General features: G+C 46.4%; 1 protein-coding gene across 3 annotated transcripts; it reads right to left on the bottom strand.

The window, feature by feature from the left end:
- Positions 1-489: 489 nt before the first annotated feature.
- Positions 490-22,281, bottom strand: dazap1 (DAZ associated protein 1). Of its 3 annotated transcripts, none has more exons than XM_084472472.1 (12): positions 22,164-22,281; positions 20,964-21,004; positions 19,371-19,537; positions 18,334-18,399; positions 17,475-17,582; positions 17,124-17,172; positions 13,960-14,042; positions 11,004-11,151; positions 10,607-10,639; positions 8,047-8,196; positions 6,765-6,929; positions 490-1,564 (listed from the first exon to the last, which is right to left on the bottom strand). In XM_084472472.1, exons 1-12 carry the CDS (start codon positions 22,193-22,195, stop codon positions 1,389-1,391), a joined length of 1,218 nt encoding a protein of 405 aa, XP_084328598.1. In that variant the 5' UTR covers positions 22,196-22,281; the 3' UTR covers positions 490-1,388. The 3 variants fall into 3 exon arrangements, with proteins under 3 accessions (XP_084328598.1, XP_084328599.1, XP_084328600.1); XM_084472473.1 differs by having other exon boundaries at positions 17,475-17,579; XM_084472474.1 differs by lacking the exons at positions 13,960-14,042; positions 17,124-17,172; positions 17,475-17,582.
- Between the last annotated feature and the right edge of the window lie 544 nt (positions 22,282-22,825).

Here is a 22,825-nt window from a genome sequence, read left to right as displayed (position 1 = left end):
AGTTCAGACGCCAGCGTTCCGATTTACCTGGGCTGCAGCAGCACTGCCCCCTGGCGGAGGAAATCTGAAACACGAAATAAAGACAATGCAGCTACTTCCTCGTTTACAGTATAAAACAAGCTATGTATGTGAAAACTAGAAACAATGTGGTAGTGCTCTACTTAATCGAGGTATTGCATTTGTAATTAGGTGTACTTTAAAGTATACATTGATATTTTGGGCTCAGCACATCAGCAGTCCGAATGGCAGTTAACAGAAAGTTACTTGGGTCAATACAATTATAAGCAATTCCATTGATTACTTTCAATTAGACTTCCATAAATACATTTACTTACCATGGCACGGATTTTAGTGTCGGTAGCTAAGATAAGACCAACAAACAAGGAACCGTACCTTGAAATATACTGATAAAAGGAATTGTCCCAAAAGCTTTACACCCTTTTCCATAGAAGCATTTCCAATTCACAAAAAACATGTAATTATCTTTAAAACTTTTATTTTGAAATAGGTTATCCTTTCTTTTAGCACAAGTGCAAAATGCACCCAAACAGCCACCTGAGGGAATTCTACATCTTTAAATAAAAAAACAAGCAAAGTGTACATTTATCGTACAAAATTCTCTTTTTAAAAAATTGCACAGTTTGTGTATAATATATATTCATACTTTTTCATTTTAAACAAACTTTAAAATAAAGGCTCAGAGAGTAAACAAAATCCACCAAATGAAAAATAAGAACACATTTCCCTAGAATTTAAAGCTGAGGAAACTTGAGACCCTGTTGTGTTTCTGTCCATCATAAATATTCATATTCATATGCAAGTCTCTTTACATATAGGCTCTGTGCTAGTGACTGGACAGACAATCAAAATTATTGCAAAGTAGTAAAGTTCTACTATAAAACATGGGGGAGGGGGTACGGGTAAAAGCGTCTTTCAGCTCATCTCTCCAGTAAAACACACGGGACTCATTTCCTTTCACTCTTTCCTCTGAAAACTAACAGAAATTAGCTGGAGTCCCGCGTTTTCGGACGACGTTCTCAGTTTCACATTTACGGTGTGCATCAACAGAAACCCAACAGCATTCCCCCAAACGCAACGCAACAAACAGCTCCTGTGTTTCCCTGACGGTTAAATTATTGTAGTTTTTTTTTTAAAGTTTTCTCTTTTTCTTTTTTTTCCGTGAACTGAACGCTGGAACGCGAGAACGTCTGGTTGTGGAGGAGGAAGACGAGGAGGAAGAGGAGGAAGAGGTGGAAGAAGAAGAGGTGGCGGCGGCGATGGGGGCGGGGGGGAGGGAGGTGGCGGCGGGAGCAGGGGCGAGGGGAGGGGGGGGGTGGCGGCGGCGATGGGGGTGGGGTGGGGGGCGGGGACAAGGTGGGGGTCAGGGGTCAGCGGCGGTAGGGGTGGAAGCCCTGGACGTTGTGGTTCTGGCCACGGCCGAACGCGGTGGCGGCCGACTGGGCCACGGCGGTGGCCTGGGGGCCCGGGGCCCCGTAGGACGCCGTCTGCTGGCTGAGGTCGGCGAACGTGTGGGTGGTGAACGCACTCAGGTCCTGGCCGTAACCTGAAACACACACACACACACACACACACACACACACACACACACACACACACACACACACACACACACACACACACACACACACACACACACACACACACACACACACACACACACACACAAAGGGTCAGGTGACCAATCTGTTCTTTTAACAAGATGACAGTTACAGGCGGTCACTGATCACAGTATACGTTTCAGGTAGTCTTACGTGATGCCGAGCATTTTGGATTGGATTGGATTCCTTGCATGAGCCCTTTTTTGTCGTGAGATTTTTTCCGCAACTCAATTGATTGGACAAAATCAAATGAATTCCGCGCATGTAGCGTGGAGTTGTTGCGTCGCAGTGAATGTTTTAATTGAGTTGAATTGACTGGTTTACAGTCGTAGTGGTGGTGATGGTTGTGGGGGTCATTAAGGAAAACAATGCCTATGATCATTATCTAGAGAGGAGTGCAGGAACCACTTATATATGCCACCGTTCAGCCACTAGGTGGAGACATTTCCCTCTGCCAACTGACAGCACAGATGGATGCCCAGGGAAGAAAGCGTGGTTACTCCGTTTTTGTCCGTCCTCCACCAGTTAAAATGTCTGGTGGAGGTCCTTCCACCAACCAACTGTTTAATTTAATTTCAAGACTTCAATCTCAGTGGTAGGTAGTCATTTCTCGTGACTCCTAACCCGCTCACTGCGGCTGGTGGGGAGAAAGATAACGCAAAGCCAAAGTAAACCAACACTTTTACCAGCAAAGTGACCGCTGTACACTTTCCGCCTTGGGACATCCACCCCTTTAAGAGCTGAGATTAACAACACTTTAATTTCATTGAGAAAAATAGACAGCGGAGATGGAGAGACAAGATACAAAAAGATAAGAGGCAGAGGAGGAAGAGGAAAAAAAAATTAAAAAAAATCTAAAAATTATGAGCTAGCTATCCAATATTTCTTAAGGGGTACCCAAGGGAAGCACCCTGAAAAATGAGAAGGAGATCAGGAGATTTGAGAGATCAGGACAGGTCCCGACCGGACCACAAGCAGGATGAATCGCTAACAGAAATCTGAAATTGATGGGCAGCTTCGTGTCCTTGAATGATCTACCTTTGAGTCTCACCCCTTCAGCTATGATGCAGAGATGGGAATACAGTGGTGGTGGTGGTGATGGTGGGGGTAATACCAATGAGTGAATGGACTCGAGGCAGCTGCAACTACACAACACACTCTGACAATTAGATCATCCTTTTGGTTTTACAGCAGCTAAAGCAGTCCAGACGGAGAGAGAGCGAGAGCGAGTGAGGGAATAAAAAAGCACAGACGCGGGCTATGTATAGCTTTGTATAGTAAAACCACAGCCAACCTCAACAAGGACGTCAGGGCAAACAAAACAAAACATTCAGATTGTTTAAACAGCATTTCCCCAAACTTGATAGATGAGAGGCCCACAGCTGTACTTTACTATACTCAGCACTTTGCTGTGCGTTGCATGGACACGCAGGATGTACATGCAACGCACACAAGTAGAGATCGAGGAGAGGAGGGGAGGAGGAGGAGGAGGAGGAGGAGGGATGGGTGGCAGCTCTACAGCTCTAACAGTTTGCTACGTGGGTGTGTGGTCGGTGGAGACAACGCTGGCACCTACCTGCACTACATCCTGCCTGCCCATCCTGACCATTACAGTGAGAGGTGCGCGTGGGCCCGTAGGCAGAGGGGTCCTGGGGGTAGGTACCCAGCCCTATCAGGAAGATGAGGAGACCAGGTTGACTGAACCCAGATACTACCGGACACCCCCCCCCCCCCCCCCCCTATTACCCCACACCCTGGATTCATGGCTTCAGCTAGCAGGGATCTTTATGTATATTTAGACTTCAGTGCTGATGGTTTGCCTGGGAGGACTACTGCTCTAACTCTGCTAACTCAGCACTGAGCATCAGCTGCATCTGGAAATGAAAACAACAGAGCGTGAGGTGTGTGTGTGTGTGTGTGTGTGTGTGTGTGTGCTATTTGAAATTATATGTTTTAAGAGGGTTGTGTATGTGTTTGAAAGGAACCGTGTGTTCTTTTAAAGTGTGTGTGCGTGTGCGTGTGCATGTGCGTGCATGCGTGCATGCGTGCGTGTGCGTGTGCGCGTGTGTGTGCGTGTGTGAGAAGCAGATGAGCTGAAAACACTAAACAAGATGGACACCCATTCCCCTTCAACATAAACCACTCTCACTTTAAAGGGGCTGCATGTAGAATTAAGTGGCATCTAACAGAACTGACTTTGCAGTAAGGGAATTTAATATTCACGGTAATATCTACATAGGGGGAGGGTTCTCTGCCATGGGGGCCGCCATGTTGCACCGCTATGTTTCTACGGTAGCCCAGAATGGACAAGCGGCTCTAGTGAAAACGTGTTTTTGATTCAATCCCCCCAAAAAAAGCATTTTGACCAAGAATTCTAGGAATGAGGGAGGCGTGTTACCCCCACGGCTCCGACCCATTTGTGATACTTTTGCACACACACACTGTGGTGTTGTACTATAAGTGTCTGAGAAGCTTTGCCCTCTCTTGGACATCAAAATCCACCAGAGGCTAAACAAAGCTCCATACAGCCACACGCAGCCTGGCGTGATAAAGGAAGGGTCCTAGAAGAGTGACCTTCCCCAGGCTGTGATATCAACATCCACCACTGGCAGGACGGAGCTTCACACATCCACACGCCGTGGGGTTATATACGTATATAAGTGTCCGAGAAGATGAACTCTCTCGGACGCGCCTCATATAGCCTAGTGAAGACGAGCATCTCTCTACTTTTGTTGAAATATCCTGTGTTGTTGGTATTCAGTTGGTTACAATCTGCAACCCCACCGCGATTGGCCAGCTGAATTCTACCCACCGGACCTTTAAACCAGTAAAAGCTTGCGATGTCAACAGACAACCACAAGAGGGCGCTCAACTAGCAAAATGTTTTTAAACACTCCCAGACAACATCCCAAATTAAACACTTACTTAAACTGTACTTTGAGCCGTGATAGGTGGATATAATCAATAAGGTTATGATAATGTGATAAATAAACTAAGCCGATGGTAGACTGATCTGCTGAATTGGGTCTGGAAAACAGAGTAATGATTTTAGCTGCCATCTTGAAGCCCCAGCGACTACAGTACAGGCTGCATCTCAGTCAGCTGAGCCTTCCCTTCAGCTATAATACTAGTTATTCTGCCTTTTATTTAATCCTGTGTAGATCGGTAGCGGTAAGACTCCACCCATGAAACCAATGGTTTGCTTAGAGGGAGCTCACAGCATGAAGCATGAATGAACAGAACAGCCCTTCATAGTGCTTATCCACCCAGCGGCCGTGTTCGTTAGCTGGGTGGGTAAACATTCTAGAAGCTTTGGAAACCATGAAAGTGCATTCTTGTCCTGAATTCCATTTCTCCACTAGCCTCAGAATGCATTTATATTGAGTTGTCCTCGTTTTCCCCAAGGTTCTCGAAGGTTTACCCACCAACTAACCAATTTATTTAACCCAATCTTAATGTCATGCCTCCCTTACATAGTCAATTATATAAAATTGTATAATATTGCACATGGACTGGAGGGGCAAATGACAATAGCTGGTCATCAATTAGAGATTATTCCCTGGATGGATTGAGTTTCTAGTTCAGATATTCTTTTTAATTGCTGGAGAAAAACAGTCACATTGTGTAGGTTAAATGTACAAGATTCCATTATTCCATTATTGTGTATTCATTTTCAGCATATATTTCAATTTCTCATCTGGGATTAATTAAGTACACATGAAGTTAAAATACTAATAATAATTTGCAGCCACTGGAAGGTTATAATCTATCCATCAAAAGTTATCATTTGTGGCATTGCTAACCTCACCACTCAATCGTTCTTTTACAGGTAAACCAAATTAAATCGTTTGTTTTAATAATCATTTTATTTATGAATTCAGTTTCTCTGAGATTCTAAAAGATTTAAAAAATATATAACACAAGGTAAGAGTCAATTCAATATTCCATGAACAGTCCTATTATAAATAAGTAATTATCAATAAAAAACAAAACTGTACTTAATTAATCCCCTTTTTGACCATTAGATGGCAGCACACATGGAGTAACTCTTTAACCAATAGGATCCTGCCACAAAGAGGCCCAAGGGCACTATCCCACACAAGCTCAACACTAATCCTGGAGAGAGAGAGAGTCTGTAACCGACCAACTTATATCACAGAGGAATGAATCAATGTGAAACGGGGGGAGAGAAAAGCTTTATGCAAGACTGTGAAGCTAGTTAATGGAGGTGATGCCTGCGGCGGAGAGAGATAGAAGTAGCCTGATTGTTTGACTGGAGAGGTTGGGCTAGTGTGTGTGTGCTTGTGTGGCGTACATATAAGTGTGCGTGTTGTACGTGTGTGTGTGTGTGTGTGTGTGTGTGTCTGCATGTGCATGTGCTTAGATGTGTGAGGTGTGCATACTGTACGTGTATGTGTGTGTGTGTGTGTGTTTGTGTGAGTGCGTGCACATGTGCTTGTATTTGCGTGTGAGTGTGAGCATGTACAAGTGCTTGCGTGTGGTGTGGGGGGGGGTGGGGGAACACAGCCATGCAGCAGCTGTCATGCCACACACAGGAGACCGAAGCAGAGTCATCAGCAGGAGGAAGAGGACGGGCGGCTACACAAAGAAATCACACACTTTAAGTCCTATCCTAACGTCCTCACAACGCACCAAAAATCCCCAAAAACAAACGATAAAAAAAAGTAAGTATACTGTAAACTGCGATGCAGGATGATCTAATTCAAACCAACCATGACGTCCTTATCCTAAACCAATCCGGAGAGCAGCGGGGCGGCGGGGGGAACCTTACTGTGATTGGTTGAGCCTCACGGCCCGGGCGGGGGGGGTTGGGTGGAGAGGGGGTGGGGCCAGGGGCGGGGCCGGAGCGGGAGTCCGCAGTGTCTTCATGGCACAGCCAGAGGGGTGTGTGCGTCATGTGCACGGGGAAGCATAATGTGTAGCGCCGTGTGAACTAAATGGAGGCCGAGAGGGCCTCCACCCTGCTCCAGTGTGGGCTGAGGGTTGATGGTTTGAACACCGAAGCAAGGCGTACGGCACCGCACGGCCATCACAAACACAAAGTGATAAATAAAAGATAAACAGATAGATAAAACTGCAGACCAGGTATTTTTTTTCGGAGGCGCGCTGGGTTCCTTTACTCACCATACTGGCTATAAGGGAAGTCGGGCTGCCCCGTGGGGGCTTTGCTCAAGTCCTGAGTAGGTGTGGTTGCGGGTGCGAATCCCAGCTGAGCCGCTCCTGGAGTGCTGGGGGGGGGGACGGCTTGCTGGGCGTACTGGTCAGCTTGAGGCGCCGCGAAGCTGTACCCTGTGGAATAGATTGTGAGGTGATGATTCTGGTTTTCACCGGCCACGCCTTCCTCACTGCCCGCAGCCCTTGAGCAAGACGCCCTAACCCCTGGCTTAATGACACGTTGTTCAGATAAAAGCTTCAGCCTAACTACTTAACTACTAGCGGTAGTAATTCACTTGCAGTGTGAAAATATAAACACTTCATTATTGATTAATTAACAAATGAAATGTCTTAATGATTTATAGTTCTACACTCCATTAATATGTACTGGTGTAGAACAGCGTTTGAGTCACGTGGATAAGGGTTAGATGTATTATTATTCTACTCTGTTACTACGTTCTGTCATATAACAGTGTTTGAGTCCCTGGGATAAGGATTAGACAGCATTATCATCATACTCTCATCAAACTCTCTGTAGGATGTAAGGATTAGATATGGGATTAGATGGTATGTCGTATAACGTGTGCCTGTGAAGCCCCTGTTCCCTGTAACCACCATCCAGGGATACAGACTCAGAGAGAAGGTTGATTGAGAAGGTGATTCTGTGTCCCAGACCAGTACATATCGTTCTGTCCAGTTGTGACCGTACTGGACACGACTGGACAGAACCGGTGGTTCCACCTTATGACCCCCATCCCCCCTGACTCCGCGGTGTTTCGCCCAATCAAAGCGCTCGTGATCGGAACCACCAGACACCGGTCCTCCGCAGGGACCGGCCATTTGACGAGCCATTACCATTTTATGAATGAACAACGACACAGCCCTCGATATCTGAGAGCTTGATCAGAACAAAAACGGTAAATGGACTGCATTTATACCGCGCTTTTCTAACCAGTGGCCACTCAAAGTGCTTCTACAATATCGCCTCACATTCACCCATTCACACACACACACACACCGACGGCGGTGTCAGCCACGCAGGGCGACAGCCAGCTCGTCGGGAGCAACACCGTGACACATTCCCAGGAGGAGCCGGGGATCGAACTAGCGACCTTCTGGTTACGCCTACCTCCTGAGCCACATGCCGCCCCTTTGTCGGGGCGGTGTGTTCTGCTCCCAGACGAGGTACCGGGTTCGATTCCCAAACAACTCCATGGCGGTGTGTGTGGTGAGGACGGTGTGGGGTACTGACCGAAGGGGGCTGTGGTGCCGTAGGCCTGCTGGGGGTAGCCTTGGGGGGCCGCGAAGCTGCCGGCCGGGGTGGTCACCAGGAAGGCGTTGAAGGGAGACGGAGGCTGGGCGGGGTTGGCCCTCCCTGCGGTCAGAGGCGGGCCGTACCCTCCTGGAACCACCACAATGGGACTCATTAATAATCATCATCATCATCATCATCATCATAATAATAATAATAAGGGATTCTGTTTATTATCTATTACAGTATAGATTTACACATAGACACTTGAGGTAATATTAGGTCAGATTACAGAATCTACCAGAATCTTGATGCAAGGAAAAAGTTACAAACTACACAAAATACAACTTTGTGTTTTTAGAGTCTTCCTCGTGTTTGAAAAGTGCTGTATAAATAAAGTCACCTTGCCTGCAGTAAATAAATATGTATACTAATTTGGAACATTTTTAAATAACATTCAAAATGATGAAAGTATCATAATGATGATTAAAGTATTCATTTTGAATCAGAGGCAGGGAAGTGCATAATTGGAGTGATTGCAGTGCAAGATAATATTCATCCTCAATCCAAGCCTCCACACCACGACGACGTTAAAAGCCGACTGGCAGCGAGCGGCGATAACGCTCCGCTCTGCTGAGGTCTCTGAGAACCGCTGGGTAACCACACCCTCTCCTGACTCCGCCCTCCCCTGACTCCGCCCTCTCCTGAGTCCACCTCCTCTGTGCTGTGACTACACCCTCCCCTGACTCCGCCCTCTCCTGACTCCGCCTCCTATGTGATGGGTGCTGTGACTCCTCCCTCCCCTGACTCCCCCTTCTGTGTTCTGACTCCACCCTTTCCTCGCTCCGCCCCCTCTGTGCTGAGGGTTATTAAGCCCCGGCTCTCCTGATTCCACCTGTGATGTGACTCCGCCCTCTCCTGACTCCACCTCCTATGTGTTGGGTACTGTGACTCCTCCCTCCCCTGACTCCGCCTCCTATGTGCTGAGACTCCTCCCACCCGACTCCGCCCCCTCTGTGCTGAGGGTTATTAAGCCCCGGCTCTCCTGATTCCACCTATGTGATGTGACTCCGCCTCCTATGTGCTGAGACTACTCCCTCCCCTGACTCCGCCCCCTCTGTGCTGAGGGTTATAAAGCCCCCGGCTCCCCTCCGCTGGCGTCTGACCCACTTCACAACGCGCTCCGCTCCAACAGCGTGAGAGCGCCGTCTGCGTGGATGTCTTTACTAAATATTGACTTTTTGATTCCTTGTTCTTCTTTGTTTAAACGGCCATGCCGGGGGAGTGAGATGGAAGAGCTGTTCTCGGAATAACCTCACATTGAGAAGTGTTTCCTGCATGAGAACTTTAAATTCTTCTTCTTCTTCGTTTGAGCAGAAGTGTTCAATCAGAAGTGACTTGTGGGGGCGTTTAGATTCCCGCCATTAAGAAGCAGCTGAGGACAGGCCGTCTTGCTCAAGGGCCGTCAGGTAGACTGCATAAATAAAACCTAACCACTAGACTATCCCTAATGCCCCCCTCATGAATAATTGTCTGGTCTAGTCTGGCCCCTCATACCAACTGAGCTTTAAAGATCGCTGAAGAGGGGACTCTCGTGTGAACGCAGATCAGTGGTTTGATCGCACAAACATTTATATTCATTATTTATATTTATATGTATTTCTATCCTGAAAGAATGCCAAGACACCACAATATGTACATTGGTACTGGCAAACATATTCTCTGATACTAAAAGTTGATCTTATTTTGTTGATCTGAACAGCTCCATCTGTTGATATATCTAAAACATGTTTTAGAAAACGTATTTTAAAGCGTGTTATAACACCGAGAACGCACAGCATTGTTGATTAGGGCCATGGGCTCAATCTTCTGTTCCAATGTGTTCCAAACTCAAACGTTGTCAATAGGATTCAAGGGCTGTTAGTTACTCCCATCTCTACTCGTGTCACAAATAGAGACTAGCATTACGTAATAATTTGCTTCTTACTATTTTATGTTAACTGAACCTGTACGTGTATTTACATAAGCTTGTTTGTACCTGTTTAGCTCTCTTCCAAGTCCCCCACTGTTAAGCAGTGTATTTGTTTGTAACAAGTGATACATGATTAAACACATGAATAAAACATGACTTACAAAAACTTGACTTACATTAACTATTTAAAACAGAAATAAACTCATCTTCAGACTCAACATAACATATTCAGGATAGGACTCCATAGCTGGTTCACAGCAGCTTGTAAAGGCTTTGTCGAGCCACTGGTAGGAGACCAGTCTGTCCACACATGCAGTGATATCCCCCCATGAAAATGTCTTCAGGGCTTGAGAAAGCAGAGCTAGCCTAACCAATAGCAGAAGGGGGCTAGCACCCGTTCAAGGCTGCCATCTGTCCCAAACGTGCAAAGAATTATCAGTTGCTGCAGCTATTGTGAACAAGACAGTGATAACAAGATTTAGCAGTCCTTTTGCTATCGGTGGACAGAGAACTGAGGGGGCAAGGAGTGAAAAGGCAAGAGGATCTCTCTCTAACGACACAAGACCTAGATACATGCCGGTAACCTACCTATGGCTTGACCAGTAGTAGACACCCACACTCCTTAAGACAAAAAGAAAGCAAAGGTTTCGTTTGAGAAGGACAGAAGTGAAATATTGACAGGATGGGGAAAAAAAAGAGGAATTCATTTCCATAGCACAAGTTAAGTTAAGACTGGCTTTGTTTGGGTATAAAGTCCAAAATGGTTTGAGTTTAGGTGATTTGGCTAAAGGTGATTCTGATCATGAGGCGTTAGAGGGTAAGGGTGCATGTGAGGCTTAGGTTAGAGAGGGTCATGTTTTCTGGGGAGTAGCGCCTAGGAAACAGAGGGTCTTTGTAACGCATGGAGGCCAGTGGAGACAGAACTGGGGAGTGGGGTTGGGGGGCTGGGTCTATTCTCTGTGCTCTGGGATCCATTCCCACTCACCCTGTGGCCCGTAAGTCTGTTGCCAGCCCTGGGCAGGCTGTGTCGTCCAACCATTAGCCGTGCTCAAGATGCCTCTTGGGCCCCATTGTCCGGGGCCGAGCTGGCCAGGGGCCTTGCTGTCGCGAGGCTCCGCCTTCTTGGCTTCCACCTGGACAAAGGACAAGGAGGAGACATTTTTGCGAGGCCCCCGTGTGCGACGGCTGAAGGACGCCCTAGTCTAACACAGCTCAGTCCTAGCCAATGACAATGAGAGTTCTCTCTAGGGCAGCTTGAGAAAGGCTCGGTTTTAAAATACTAATACGGTGTCAATGTTGGCCCGATGTGTCGATAGGACGACTAGCGTGACTATCGCTGGATGTGTTGGACAGCTGTGGTGCTATGTGTCTCAGGTACGCCCCAAACCAATTGGAAAGGCAATGCATTGTACAGCAATGCTGAGAGGATGCAAAGAGTGTTAAAAAAGGTACTTGGGAATCAGGGAAACGGTACAGCAAAATTGATGATATGAGTATGTACCTGAGAAACATAGAAATGTAACTTTCCTTTGACTAATTTCCGTTTTTCTGATAAAATACATAAATTGGAAGATTAAGACTTACCTGTCTCCTACTAATGCTTTAATAATCAAATTTGCATATGAGTTGAGGTAAAGTTTTAAGGGGGGTGGGGGGGGGGGGGGGAAGCATCAAGAGAGATATTTGTACGGATGAGCTAACAGATTAAGTTACACATGCATATATATATACAGTTGAACTGTTCATTTAAGACAATCTCAAATTGAATCTTCATACTGTGTCAAACGAGTAAAAAAAACGAATATATCATCGTTGAATTCAAAAGGCACACTGTTGCAAATATGCAACAAAACCCATCGGACTAAACTAGATCTAATCGCATCTAAAAGTGTGTGACCTACAGCGAGAATATTCTGTTACTTTCGCTTTGTATTATTTATGTGGTCGCCTTCCTAGTATAAAACTTCTTCCTTGTTGAATCCATCTCACACGACCAGCAGCGCAACCATCACTGTACACGGTGACTGGGCTAATTGGCAGCATTCCACCAATCATCCCTTCTCGAGGGTCTGACAGTTTATCCTCACAACCCGCCCACACATCTCAGCCATTTGCCTTCCGTTTTCACGTGGCCTAGTAAAAAACTTTCAGGCTCTTATCAAATAAACTAGCAGTTAACCAGAGCAGTGAAGGAGGCTGAGGACTAAGAGAGAGAAAGAGAGATGGAGATAGAGAGAGAGAGAGAGAGAGGGGGGGCGGTCCAGAAATAGACTGAAAGGGTTGAGTTATTGGGGTCACCTTGCGGGAGAGGAGAACGAATGGCAAATTCCTCCCAGCTTTAAGGTGTTGCCATTTTCCCTGCCTCCCCTCTTCCTTCTCTGTCGACCTAATTACACGCACATGTTCCCTGGCAGCGCCGCGGCGGCTACTCCCAGTGCCGCTATACCTGCGCGGCGTCTCCCGTGGGTCTCTCGCGGGCTTTCGAGTTGATGGATACCGTGACTCCTGCGCCGTCCCCAGCAGCGGCGCGGGGATTTGTGCCGCAGTTTGATGTGTTCCCATTTCTAATTTTGTAACTCATATCTCCCAGCCTCCCTCAAGTCCCAACGCATGGTAATGTCAACCCAAGAACAATGGCTAGCGTCGGGCCGTTTGCTCCCGGGAAAGCAGGCCAATGTCACGGGGAGCCGCGGCCGCTACTGCTGGGGAGCGGACCGGTGGGGGGGGGGGTGTACAGGTACAGCTGGATCAGTTACGCGCTAATGAGAGCGTGTGTGTGTGTGTGTTTTTTTAACGCCAGCTGGGACTAAGTAACGTTTTATTTGATGAGGACAGCCGAGCCACCCTGGTGACTCATTTTCCATCAGCTTGGTTATGAATGACTCGAGATTGAAGGCGTGAAAAGAAAGTTTGACTCGTTAGATTTTTTTTTTTACGAGATAAATCACGGCTGTCTGTCTGTGTGGAGTGGAGGGTGGGAGAGAGGCTGCATGTGCTTCTGAGTTTGTTTCCTCTGGTAGTGTGGGTATGAGCGGCTGAGGTTGTAAACGCCTCACTGGGGACGGAGTAATGAATCTATGGTGTTAAACTGCTGCTAAGTCCCCTGCTTTGTCTAGACGTATAAATATAGAATATTTTACAGTTTGCCTCTCAATGTGACAGCAATGTTGGTCTACAAGAAAAGTAATACAGGACGATATATACAAGTCGGTTGATACAGCGTAGGAATCGTTTCTCCCTGGATACCGCAAGCACTCGACAATCTGGCACACCCAGGGGGATAAATCAAACGCACAATTGAATGCGGGGATGGGCTGACACAGTGTGGAGATTCTTCAATTGAGGTCACTTAGTTAACATTTCAAACATGTTGGCGTGTAACTCAAAAAACAAGTGACCTGCCAACAAAACAGAAATGAAACAAAACTGATAAATGACCAATCCTTTAGGTGATTCTCAATAATAATCCTTTAATAATTGTTTTGACCTTGTAATTGCCGGTGAATATCAGAACCCAGAGGATTTTTTGGATTTTTTACCAAGGGAATTTAAATATGAAAAGCAATTTGCACAGCCTAAAGGAGAGGTCAGTTTACACCAAGCCTTGGGCGACATTGGATTCTGTAAAGCTTTAATTATCGCTTCATCTGAAATATTATGAAATATTTATACTAATAAACTAGCAACTTATCGTAAACCTTAATCTAAACCTTATGCTGGTGTTAATGCTTAAAAATGGTCCAACAAAATGAAAAAATGAGATTCATTATGTATCTATAGAGTACAGTAATCTAATTATTTCGTGCCATCAATACACACGTACTGGGGAGTAGCGCGATGGGCCAGTCTACCACAGCATAGCGCCTTAAGCCAATCCGTCCTGACCAGTCGCCCAAGCCTCCGTTGGTCTCGAGGGGTAAAATAAAACTACAACTACACACTTTTTTGCCCATGATGTCGTGATAATGCATGTTGACAGCCTGGTCCACTGATTGCTCGGCCTCGAAAGTAATAAATCCAAAACCTAGCCAACGACCAAGAGTGAATCAAGGTAGCAGGGGTTGTGACAACACAAGATGAAGAACAGTATTGGGCGTCAGCAGAGAGGGGGATCTGTCAAGACAGGGCCCCGGGGGGCCCGCGGGGGTTCGGATGAGGTCGCAGGGCCGAGGGGGGACCCTCACTACACCGTGGGGGGTCTAAACCCGAGACTTAACATACAGAGTGTTTGTCATCCACGGGATGGCAGGTGAAGTGGCCAATAAACTACATCGTCTCAAGGTCACTTTAATTGTGTTCAAGGTGCCAATTGTTCCAATACACGTTTGTTTGACTTCATGCCGTTTCATCCAAACCCCGCCTTGATCTGTCCCTTGGTATGTCGCTGCACAGCACACACTGTCAGCAACCATTGTTAATGCAGAACAAAAATCATGAGGAAACAGAAGATTTACACGGCCTAAAAGCTTTCTCCAAGCTTTCCCAAATTGAAAAAGATCTTATCATTTTTGAGTAAGCCAGGATAAGCCTAAAATGCTAAATCACTAGTACTGCTCACAGGAATAACACAAAGATATAGGCCATTGCTGCTTGCTTTATTTTAATTGCAGTGTTGCTGGTGTGAGTGCATGGGGAGTATACAAAGTTCTTATCAACAGATCTTACACTCTAGAATCAATACCTCGTCGACCAAAGTCAAAAAGGTAGGTCTCCATGACAACAGGCTGTCACTCACAACCAAGGGGTCTGTACTAAACTACAGGCTCTAAGAGTCTCTTACTGACTCCGGGATCGGGGGGGTGGCTAATAAAGTCTTCAGAGAGCAAGAGAGTGAGAGAGAGAGAGACTCCGCTGGCTCTCTCCGTTGATCCACTTTCCGGCTCTACTTTAATAGCAGAACTGGGTTCTGTGAGCGCCTCTTCACTTGGGGACGTAACCTGATTTCAATTAAAGGTCCTGCGAGACAAATAACACTTTAAGACCTCTGATAGATTGCCAGGCGCTCCCAGACGGGCTGGCCTATTGCTATTAATAAGATCTGTCATTGACCCGTCATCACCGCATACAACCTCGCCATCGATTCAGAACTTTTGAGTTCTGCAGATTTAAACGGCGACACACATTTTTTGCCGAATTAAGGCCAATGTGAACAAGTTGGAAGTATTTGTTCCCGGGTCATCTATTCTTGAGTATACACCCTTGAATGCAGTTCACTGCTGCTGAAGAAGGCATGAGTCATAATCAAGGTGTTCCTAACCAACTTACTAACTTTACTTGTACTCTTATAAAGAACTGCAAGTTTTGAACTCTGGGACAAACTCCACCGTGACTCAAAGCAGGTGGCTCCATCACTCTGTGATATAACTTTGTATAAACCCCACTGTGAGCAATTTGTATTACATTTTAACTTATTTTGTTTTTTTGGCCTGTACCTCTGTGGTACCAGTCAATGCACATTAACCTAAAAAGGAGGAAAGATCAATCTTAAAGAGAGACAGTTAATCACATTCAAACCATTCAGAAAGAGAACAGGGACAAGAAAAATAGAAGGACTTACTTACAAAAATACTTAAGTTTCTACAGAAATGAGAAAACACACTAAACCAAAGTAGGACATACGCATCAATTACGTCTAAATTAAAAGGAAAGAAAACTTATTCTGTTGTTCCAAGTCAAATTTTTAGTGAAAAAGAACACAATTAAATCTATTCTAGATTATGCAATGATCGTAACTTGTGCACTACATCAAGTTAAATCCAGATGACAAACTATTCACTTGGTTTCTCCACAAGAGAGTCAATGGGGTTTGAAGACAGGGGTGTAAAATGCAGACAACATGACAGGAGAATGTTCAGTGTTGCGTTGTGCGAACAGCAAATATAACCGGTCACAAGATTGTGTGGCTTGATGGAGGTGATAGTGTTGAGCTTGATGGTGTAGCCTTAGCATAATTCTAGTTTAAAGGGTGTCATTGCCAAGCGAACTCCAGCCATGCTAATTTAACGTGGAGCATTAAGTGTGCATGACCTACAGTTGCATGGACCTTAATTCCTCCAATCGTTATACCATTGCAATATTCAGGCATAGACTTTAAACGTTTTACTCTCTGCAAAATGTCTTTGAATTGCAATGAGTCTTGAGGTTTGGTCATTCTGGCTCGAATCGTATGGTGGGTATGTGAGTGGAACAGCTGTGTGTTGCTGCACACCATGCAGCTTGCCCTGCATGCGTCTGCACACTCGCTGCGAAGCCTGCTCACTCTCAGTGTCCTTATAGACCGTAGCGGCCATCTTCGTTCCATCTTTGTTCTAAATCCACGCCGGGCGGGGGGGCTGAATGCAGAATTCCGCATGCACCCCCCCATACCGCCCCCCCCCTACCCACCCACCTAGCGTTTAGAACCAAGATGGTCGCCAGGCGAATAAGGCCAAACGACCGCCCCATGCTAGACGCGGGAGTGTGTATACAAGTCGTGCACTTAAATCAACAAAAGACTGCTACCAAAACACAGCCAATCACATTACATCGTGGAGGTTGGGGTTTGGGGGTAGTGGGGGCGGGGGTATGCAAATGCTGTGGTCGGCCGGCGCGGCCAGCCCACGGTGAACGATGCAGCGACCGGCGCGTTGAGTGCGTTATTTTAAGCGAGGGCTGTGATTCATGAGCACCTCGCTTGTGTGCTTCAGAAATACACCTAAACTACAGATGCAGTAAAGGAAATGTGCCGCTGTCGTTTCAGGTGTTACAGCACAACGGAGACATGGAGGTGGTTCACAGGATGACTCGCAGCAGTGATGAGCAGCAGCGATGGGCTCGCCAGTAGCCATGTGCTTGTATGGTACCACAGCGTTTATAACGGTGCGTTTCCACCGGTTCCTCCTCATTATAAACCCCGTCGGCGCAGCCGGGACCCCACCGGTGGCGGGGCGGTTAAAGGGGGGGGGGGGGGGGATGAGTGTGACACAGCGAGGCTGAACGGGCTGTGGGTGGTGCTGTCCCCCCCGCGGTGACGGAATAGTTTGTCATGAGATTTAAGATGGTGAGGTATGGAGAAGGGGAGAGGAGGGAGAGAGGGGGGGGGGGGTGGAAAGGGATCAGCTTTTACCTCGGGGCCTCTGCTTCTCCGCATCATAGATCATTACCACCTCGGTGACCTTGGACAACAAAGCAAAACAAGGGGCCGTGGTTTAGCGCACAGCGGACACACCGGATACACACCTTCCCCTCTCTCTTTTTATTATTCTACCATTCATTAATCCCCAACTCCATTTTATCCACTTTATTAATTCTGCCCCCCCCCCCACCCCTCCCCTTTTCCACCTCCAGCCCCTCACCCGATTGGCCGTTGCTTTTATGGCAACCAATGACCCCTGCTCAATGTCACACACATGGGGGGGGGAGGGGGGACCCTCGGTGCTAGGCTACGTGAATCTGATTTGCACGGCGCCATACTCACCACTCCAAACCTATTGAAATAGTCCCTGAGTTCGGGCTCGCCGCAGTTATGTGGGATCCCGCCTACAAATATCTTCTTTGACTTATTGCTATCGGCCTTGCTGCCCTTCTGAAAGAGAACAGGAGTGGGTGTGTGAGTGTCACGGTGGCTTTGGAAATGAAACAAGGAGAATGAATGAATGAATGACACGAGGGTGAGGGACACGGGGAGGGAGCCAGCGAGCCCTCATCTAGAGCGACAGCACAACAGAGGCCGTGGCGTGGTACCCTGGGGTTTATTCTTAACATGTCAAGTCAATGCAAACACTGGTCTACACACATCACAGAACACTGGTGGCTCCATCGCTGCACTATCTCTGAGCCTTTTGCCGTTTGCTGTTCACGTCGCTGCTCTGAGCATGTTATAACCACGTGGAAACACTACAGTGGCGATGAATAAGGGGGAAGGATGCTGTGAAATAAGGTGAGAAAGGAGCCTGCATTTACATTTTTCATTATACAGACATTAAAGATGGCAGTTAATAACCTTTTTTTTTTTAACGCTCTTGGTAAATGTAAATGGAGATTTATGCATTTTTCGAGTATAACTAAGGATATAGTGGCATGCGTGAAAATAATAAATCAATGGATCTATTCAACATCAAAGAGGTTTTTGTGAGGTCTATGGTCAATTTGGTACAACCTTAACAAGACAATAGAGTGGCCGACTGCGGACACCCAGTTTCAGCAGAGGACACAAACGCACACACACACACACACACACACACACACACACACACACACACACACACACACACACACACACACACACACACACACACACACACACACACACACACACACACACACACACACCTTACCCAGCCCTCCTTGGTTCGAGATTTTTCAGGTTGCATTCCTCTGGGAGTACAGGGCTTTGGGTCAATCTGATGGGGGAGAGTGAGGGAGAGAGAGAGAGTTTGTGAGGGAGAGAGGGAGGAAGACACCGATAGGAGGGGAGAGAGAAAGGAGAGTGTGTGGAAGGGAGAGGAGAGATAAAGATAAGAGACAGGAAGAGAGGATGACCTTAACACTGAATGAAAAGCACCTTCAAACGTTCCTGAGCCGGCCTCATGTAAAAGGTGCACACACACACATTCCCCACACGTATTCATTCATGTAATTGTATGATAAATGAACCGCATGCCCTTCAAGACAACCACGCACAGGTTTATTTATGACACGCTGACACAGAAGCACAATTCTTTTAAGGGAACAGACATCACCTCTTGATTTCCAGCGAATAATCTGCATGCGTTATTCCAGAAACTAAAACTGGCTGTTTCCATGATTTTGGCTTTTAAACCAGTATTTCTCATTTGGGAAATACATAGCGGTAAAAAAGTGGTTCCCGTTCTGTTAGCTGCAGGCGAGAGCAGCTCTATCCGTCATAAGACCCAACGCTAAGCAATCATTACAGATAGCAGCGTGCTGCAATTAGGGAGATCACAATAAAAGGAAGTGCAGTGGTTAATAATTTAACAATGAAGCCAATGTTAATACCAAATACATTACTCCAGTTCAACGCGCACTGCATCATTTTAATTAATTGCAATAAAATAACAAAAGACCACTCCATTATCACGTCACTGTTTGAATTAAATTTGAAGGGACCTGTATTATTTATCATCATTGATTGTTCAGGTCTTACGAGTTCAGAGCGTTTGACACATTGACTTTGGTCTAAAGTTCCTACACTAGAACAACATTCGTCTTTTTCAGTAAAATATGAATTTTCAAATGTCAGATTCACACTCCAAGCTCAGACAGGCAAATTCACATCACTCCAGCAATCTGCCAAATTCAGACACATGCCAAACTTCGGCAGTCTTTCTCAACCGTCAATTCAGATACTTACATTTCTGCCATCGAGATTATGGGGTTTGGTCTCCAGCACTGTTCGTACACAGTTGGGGTCTTTGAATTTGACAAATCCGAACCCTCGCGATTGATTTGTTGATTTGTCCTTCATGATGACACAATCTACCACCTCCCCATACTGCGAGAAGTAGTTCCTCAGCGTTTCTGAGAGGAGCAGAGAGCAACAGTCGTGTTACCGCCACGGTATTTAACAGCATGGTGCAGCATTATGGAATAGTATGTTACAGTGTGGGACCGCTGTATGTAATAGTACACAACGCCAACACAATTTATGTGGCACACAACAATTATTAACACTCACAATGAAATTTAAATAATTGTGTCTAAGTGTATGCATTAACCTTTTTGTGATTTTAGTAATTTTAGCAAAGACTTTTATCCGAAGCAATGAATTCCGATCCCCGTCGTCATTTAACTAATGCAAGGACGTCTGCATTTAGACCGCAGATCTGGGGACTCAAACCCAGAGCCTTCTGGGTGGTTATGGAAACACCTTTACCACTACACTATCGTCTACTATATGCTATATCCTTCTTATGATTGGATTATGTACAAATTTGATATGCCCACAATCAGGACTTAAGTCATAATATATAACTGCTATATACGTTACTGATATACTGTAATAAACGCTCACAAACACTTGGGTGAAATTAAGACAACCAACTCACATTTTCAAATTAACCACCTATAAATTAAATATCAATATTGTTGATTTGAAAAAATCAATACATGCACAGTCTTATCTGTACCCCCTCCTTACCGCCAGAATTGATAGTGACTGATGGGAAACAAGGATTAGAAAAATTATAGGATCCTCAAAGATTACTAGAGAAAACTGATCCTGATGCAGTCTACTGGTCTTCAGCGAATGCTGCAGCGAGAGTAAAACTAGCAAATGTAAACCTTCGTTAAAAAAAACTATTTAAAAAAAGACTGGAACCCTTCGAGAACACAACGCATTGATCGACCGCCATCAACCACGCATGATACGGAGGTATACATGAAGGAGATACAGTGTCGCCACTTGCCCTTGGAGGCAGGGCGTGCATGTTTCAACAAACGGAACGGGAATCTTAGTAATTGCTTTTCTCATTGCTTTGTTAAAAAGGCCCAGGGGTATGGGGGAGAACACAAGCACGCCTATACAGCCAGGGCTGTGGCCACCCATCCTGTTGTGAGGAACTCGGTGAGAACGAGCCTGCTGCAAGTTCGCTCTGCGCTGGTCAATGAACCGAGGGTAAAAGGAGGGCTATGAATGCTCCGGGCTACGGACAAGCTCCTCTTGGGACAAACGGGAGGAGGAGGAGGAGGAGGAGGAGGACACAGAGATTGTACCGGACTCTGAATAGACGCAAGCATCGGAACATAACATGACCTTGTAACACACATTGCATCATATAACACAAGAACAAACAAAAATAACAAGGACAACCTACACGTCTGATTAATCATGTGTTATAAACTCTGGCCCCAGCGACCAGCAATTCTATTGTAAGAAAATGTCACAAAGAGCAATGTAAATTTACTGTGGTAGGCAAATGAAATGGTCTGTGTACAGTGAACTCACCTTGTGTTGTACTCCAGTCTAAGCCACCCACAAACAGTTTCCTTTAAATGAATGTTAAACAGTTAAAAATCCAATAGCACCAAAGCGCTATATTTTAGAAAAGTTTGGTTTTGGCAGAGTATACAAGCAAGAATTACACAAGAGTCCCCCTGGCAATACATATTCCAATCAAGCAATATTATCCAATTTAAAACATGAAACCTCATCATCCAGCCAAGTCACAACACAGTAGTTATCAACACTGAGAAGATAACGGCGGCTTGCTATCCACCAACGTTACTGCATCGACCCAAACACACAACGCTGCTTGCACCTCTCATGCAGTCAAGTGAACCGCCGGCGGTGCGCGGTTGTCATTCACAACGAACGGCTTGTTTTAGTTGCGACAAACCCCCCTTGTTTCCACCTCTCCTGCCACGTACATGCAGCATGCAGCGGGCTCACACAAACTTCCGAGCGGATGAACCACGGAGGATGCTCAGAGATGCTCAGCGATGGTCCCATGCATGCGATGGTGGGGAACCAGCGAGCGCAGAGCAGAGCCCCTTGCAGCGGTATCTTGCAGCGGTGACAGCTGACCACATACATGCTGACTGGGTGAGAAGTTTTAACCACAGCTTCAACCAGCCAGCAGCCACACAAGCGGGCACTTTGTATTTAACGCAATCTAAACCCGGTTTATCGATTCAAGTTAATCATAACAGTAATCCCGTGAAGGACCGTGACCCCCGGTGATGTGTCTGAGCGCTGCGGCGAAAGGCGGCTCCGCTCCCGGGACGATGCCCGCTAAACGTCCTCGCGCTGGCGGATCCACCGGAACCACTCTCGCTTTAATAGCCGCTCGGCTAGCGCAGCGACGTCCACACTCCAGCTCATTAAACCCCGCAAACACCGCGCTAAAAGTGACCCCGCGTCACCCGGGGGGGTCGACACTGCAAGGGGCGACCCTCGATGCCATTATGCTCCCCTGCCTTCAGGGTAACCGTGGATACCGCCCGGTCCCGGGGTGTTACCGGGCACTCTTTGGTCGACTTTACACAGGCTAGCTATGCGGCTAACTATAAACGCTAGCCTAGCTCGCTAGCTAACGTTAGCTGTCAGATGACAGCTCGGGAAGAGGGGGACTCGGGTCTCGGCTCTCAAGTTGCGATTTAATTAAAAGTCCCGTCAGCAGAGCGGCGCGATTTGAAGCGATCTTACCCGACTTCATCTCCGGCTAAGTTGTTGTTCATGTCTGCGGCTGTGGCGGGGGGCTCGGTGCGCTGGAGCCGGCTTGGTGCTTCAGTGCTGCCCCTCTACAGACTGAGAGCCGAGGAAGGTCACTCCGCTCTTTGGTTCAAACCGCTCTGCGCAGTGACGCCGCTCCGCCGCGGGCCCCCCGCGGGGAGCAGGCGCACTTAAAGTGGTACATTTCTTTATAATTTGGCATTCCTGTGCATTATGGATGTCATATTGGGGGTTGTCATGTATTGTGATGTTGGATTGGCTTCACTTTCTTTTGGAAGGATCTTCACAAATCTATGAATGAAATGTAATGTAAAGTGTTAGTGTGTCAGATAGTGTAAGACTTTTCTAGCTGAGTGGAATTAATAATGAGTGTTTATCAATGGTCATTGTATCCACGTTATTAACTATGTGTTGTTTTTATTTTTGTATACATATCGGCCGAGACTTTTTTGAAAGCATGACTGACAGCAGTGACGACGGATTCTGCTATATCTTGATGAGTTTGGTTCAGGGGGGGAAATGCCCAGAGAATAAGACTAACAGGGTATGGAAGTCCAGAGTATAAATGACAAGTGATAATCTATGCAGTCCTCTAATGGCCCGATTATTAGACTGACACTGATAATTATAATTGA

The sequence above is a fragment of the Micromesistius poutassou genome (genome assembly GCF_964030765.1).
Source record: "Micromesistius poutassou genome assembly, chromosome: 9".
NCBI lineage: Eukaryota > Metazoa > Chordata > Actinopteri > Gadiformes > Gadidae > Micromesistius > Micromesistius poutassou.
This window is presented reverse-complemented; position numbering and strand designations above follow the sequence as displayed.

What these genes read in the sequence shown, in the direction of transcription:
- dazap1 (XM_084472472.1), bottom strand. Translation starts at nt 22,195, where the DNA reads ATGAACAACAACTTAGCCGGAGATGAAGTCGG. An exon ending in AGACTGGAGTACAACACAAG is followed by an intron (nt 19,538 to 20,963) that starts GTGAGTTCACTG and finishes TGCTCCTCTCAG; the next exon opens with AAACGCTGAGGAACTACTTC. An exon ending in ATTTCAATAGGTTTGGAGTG is followed by an intron (nt 17,173 to 17,474) that starts GTGAGTATGGCG and finishes TTGTTGTCCAAG; the next exon opens with GTCACCGAGGTGGTAATGAT.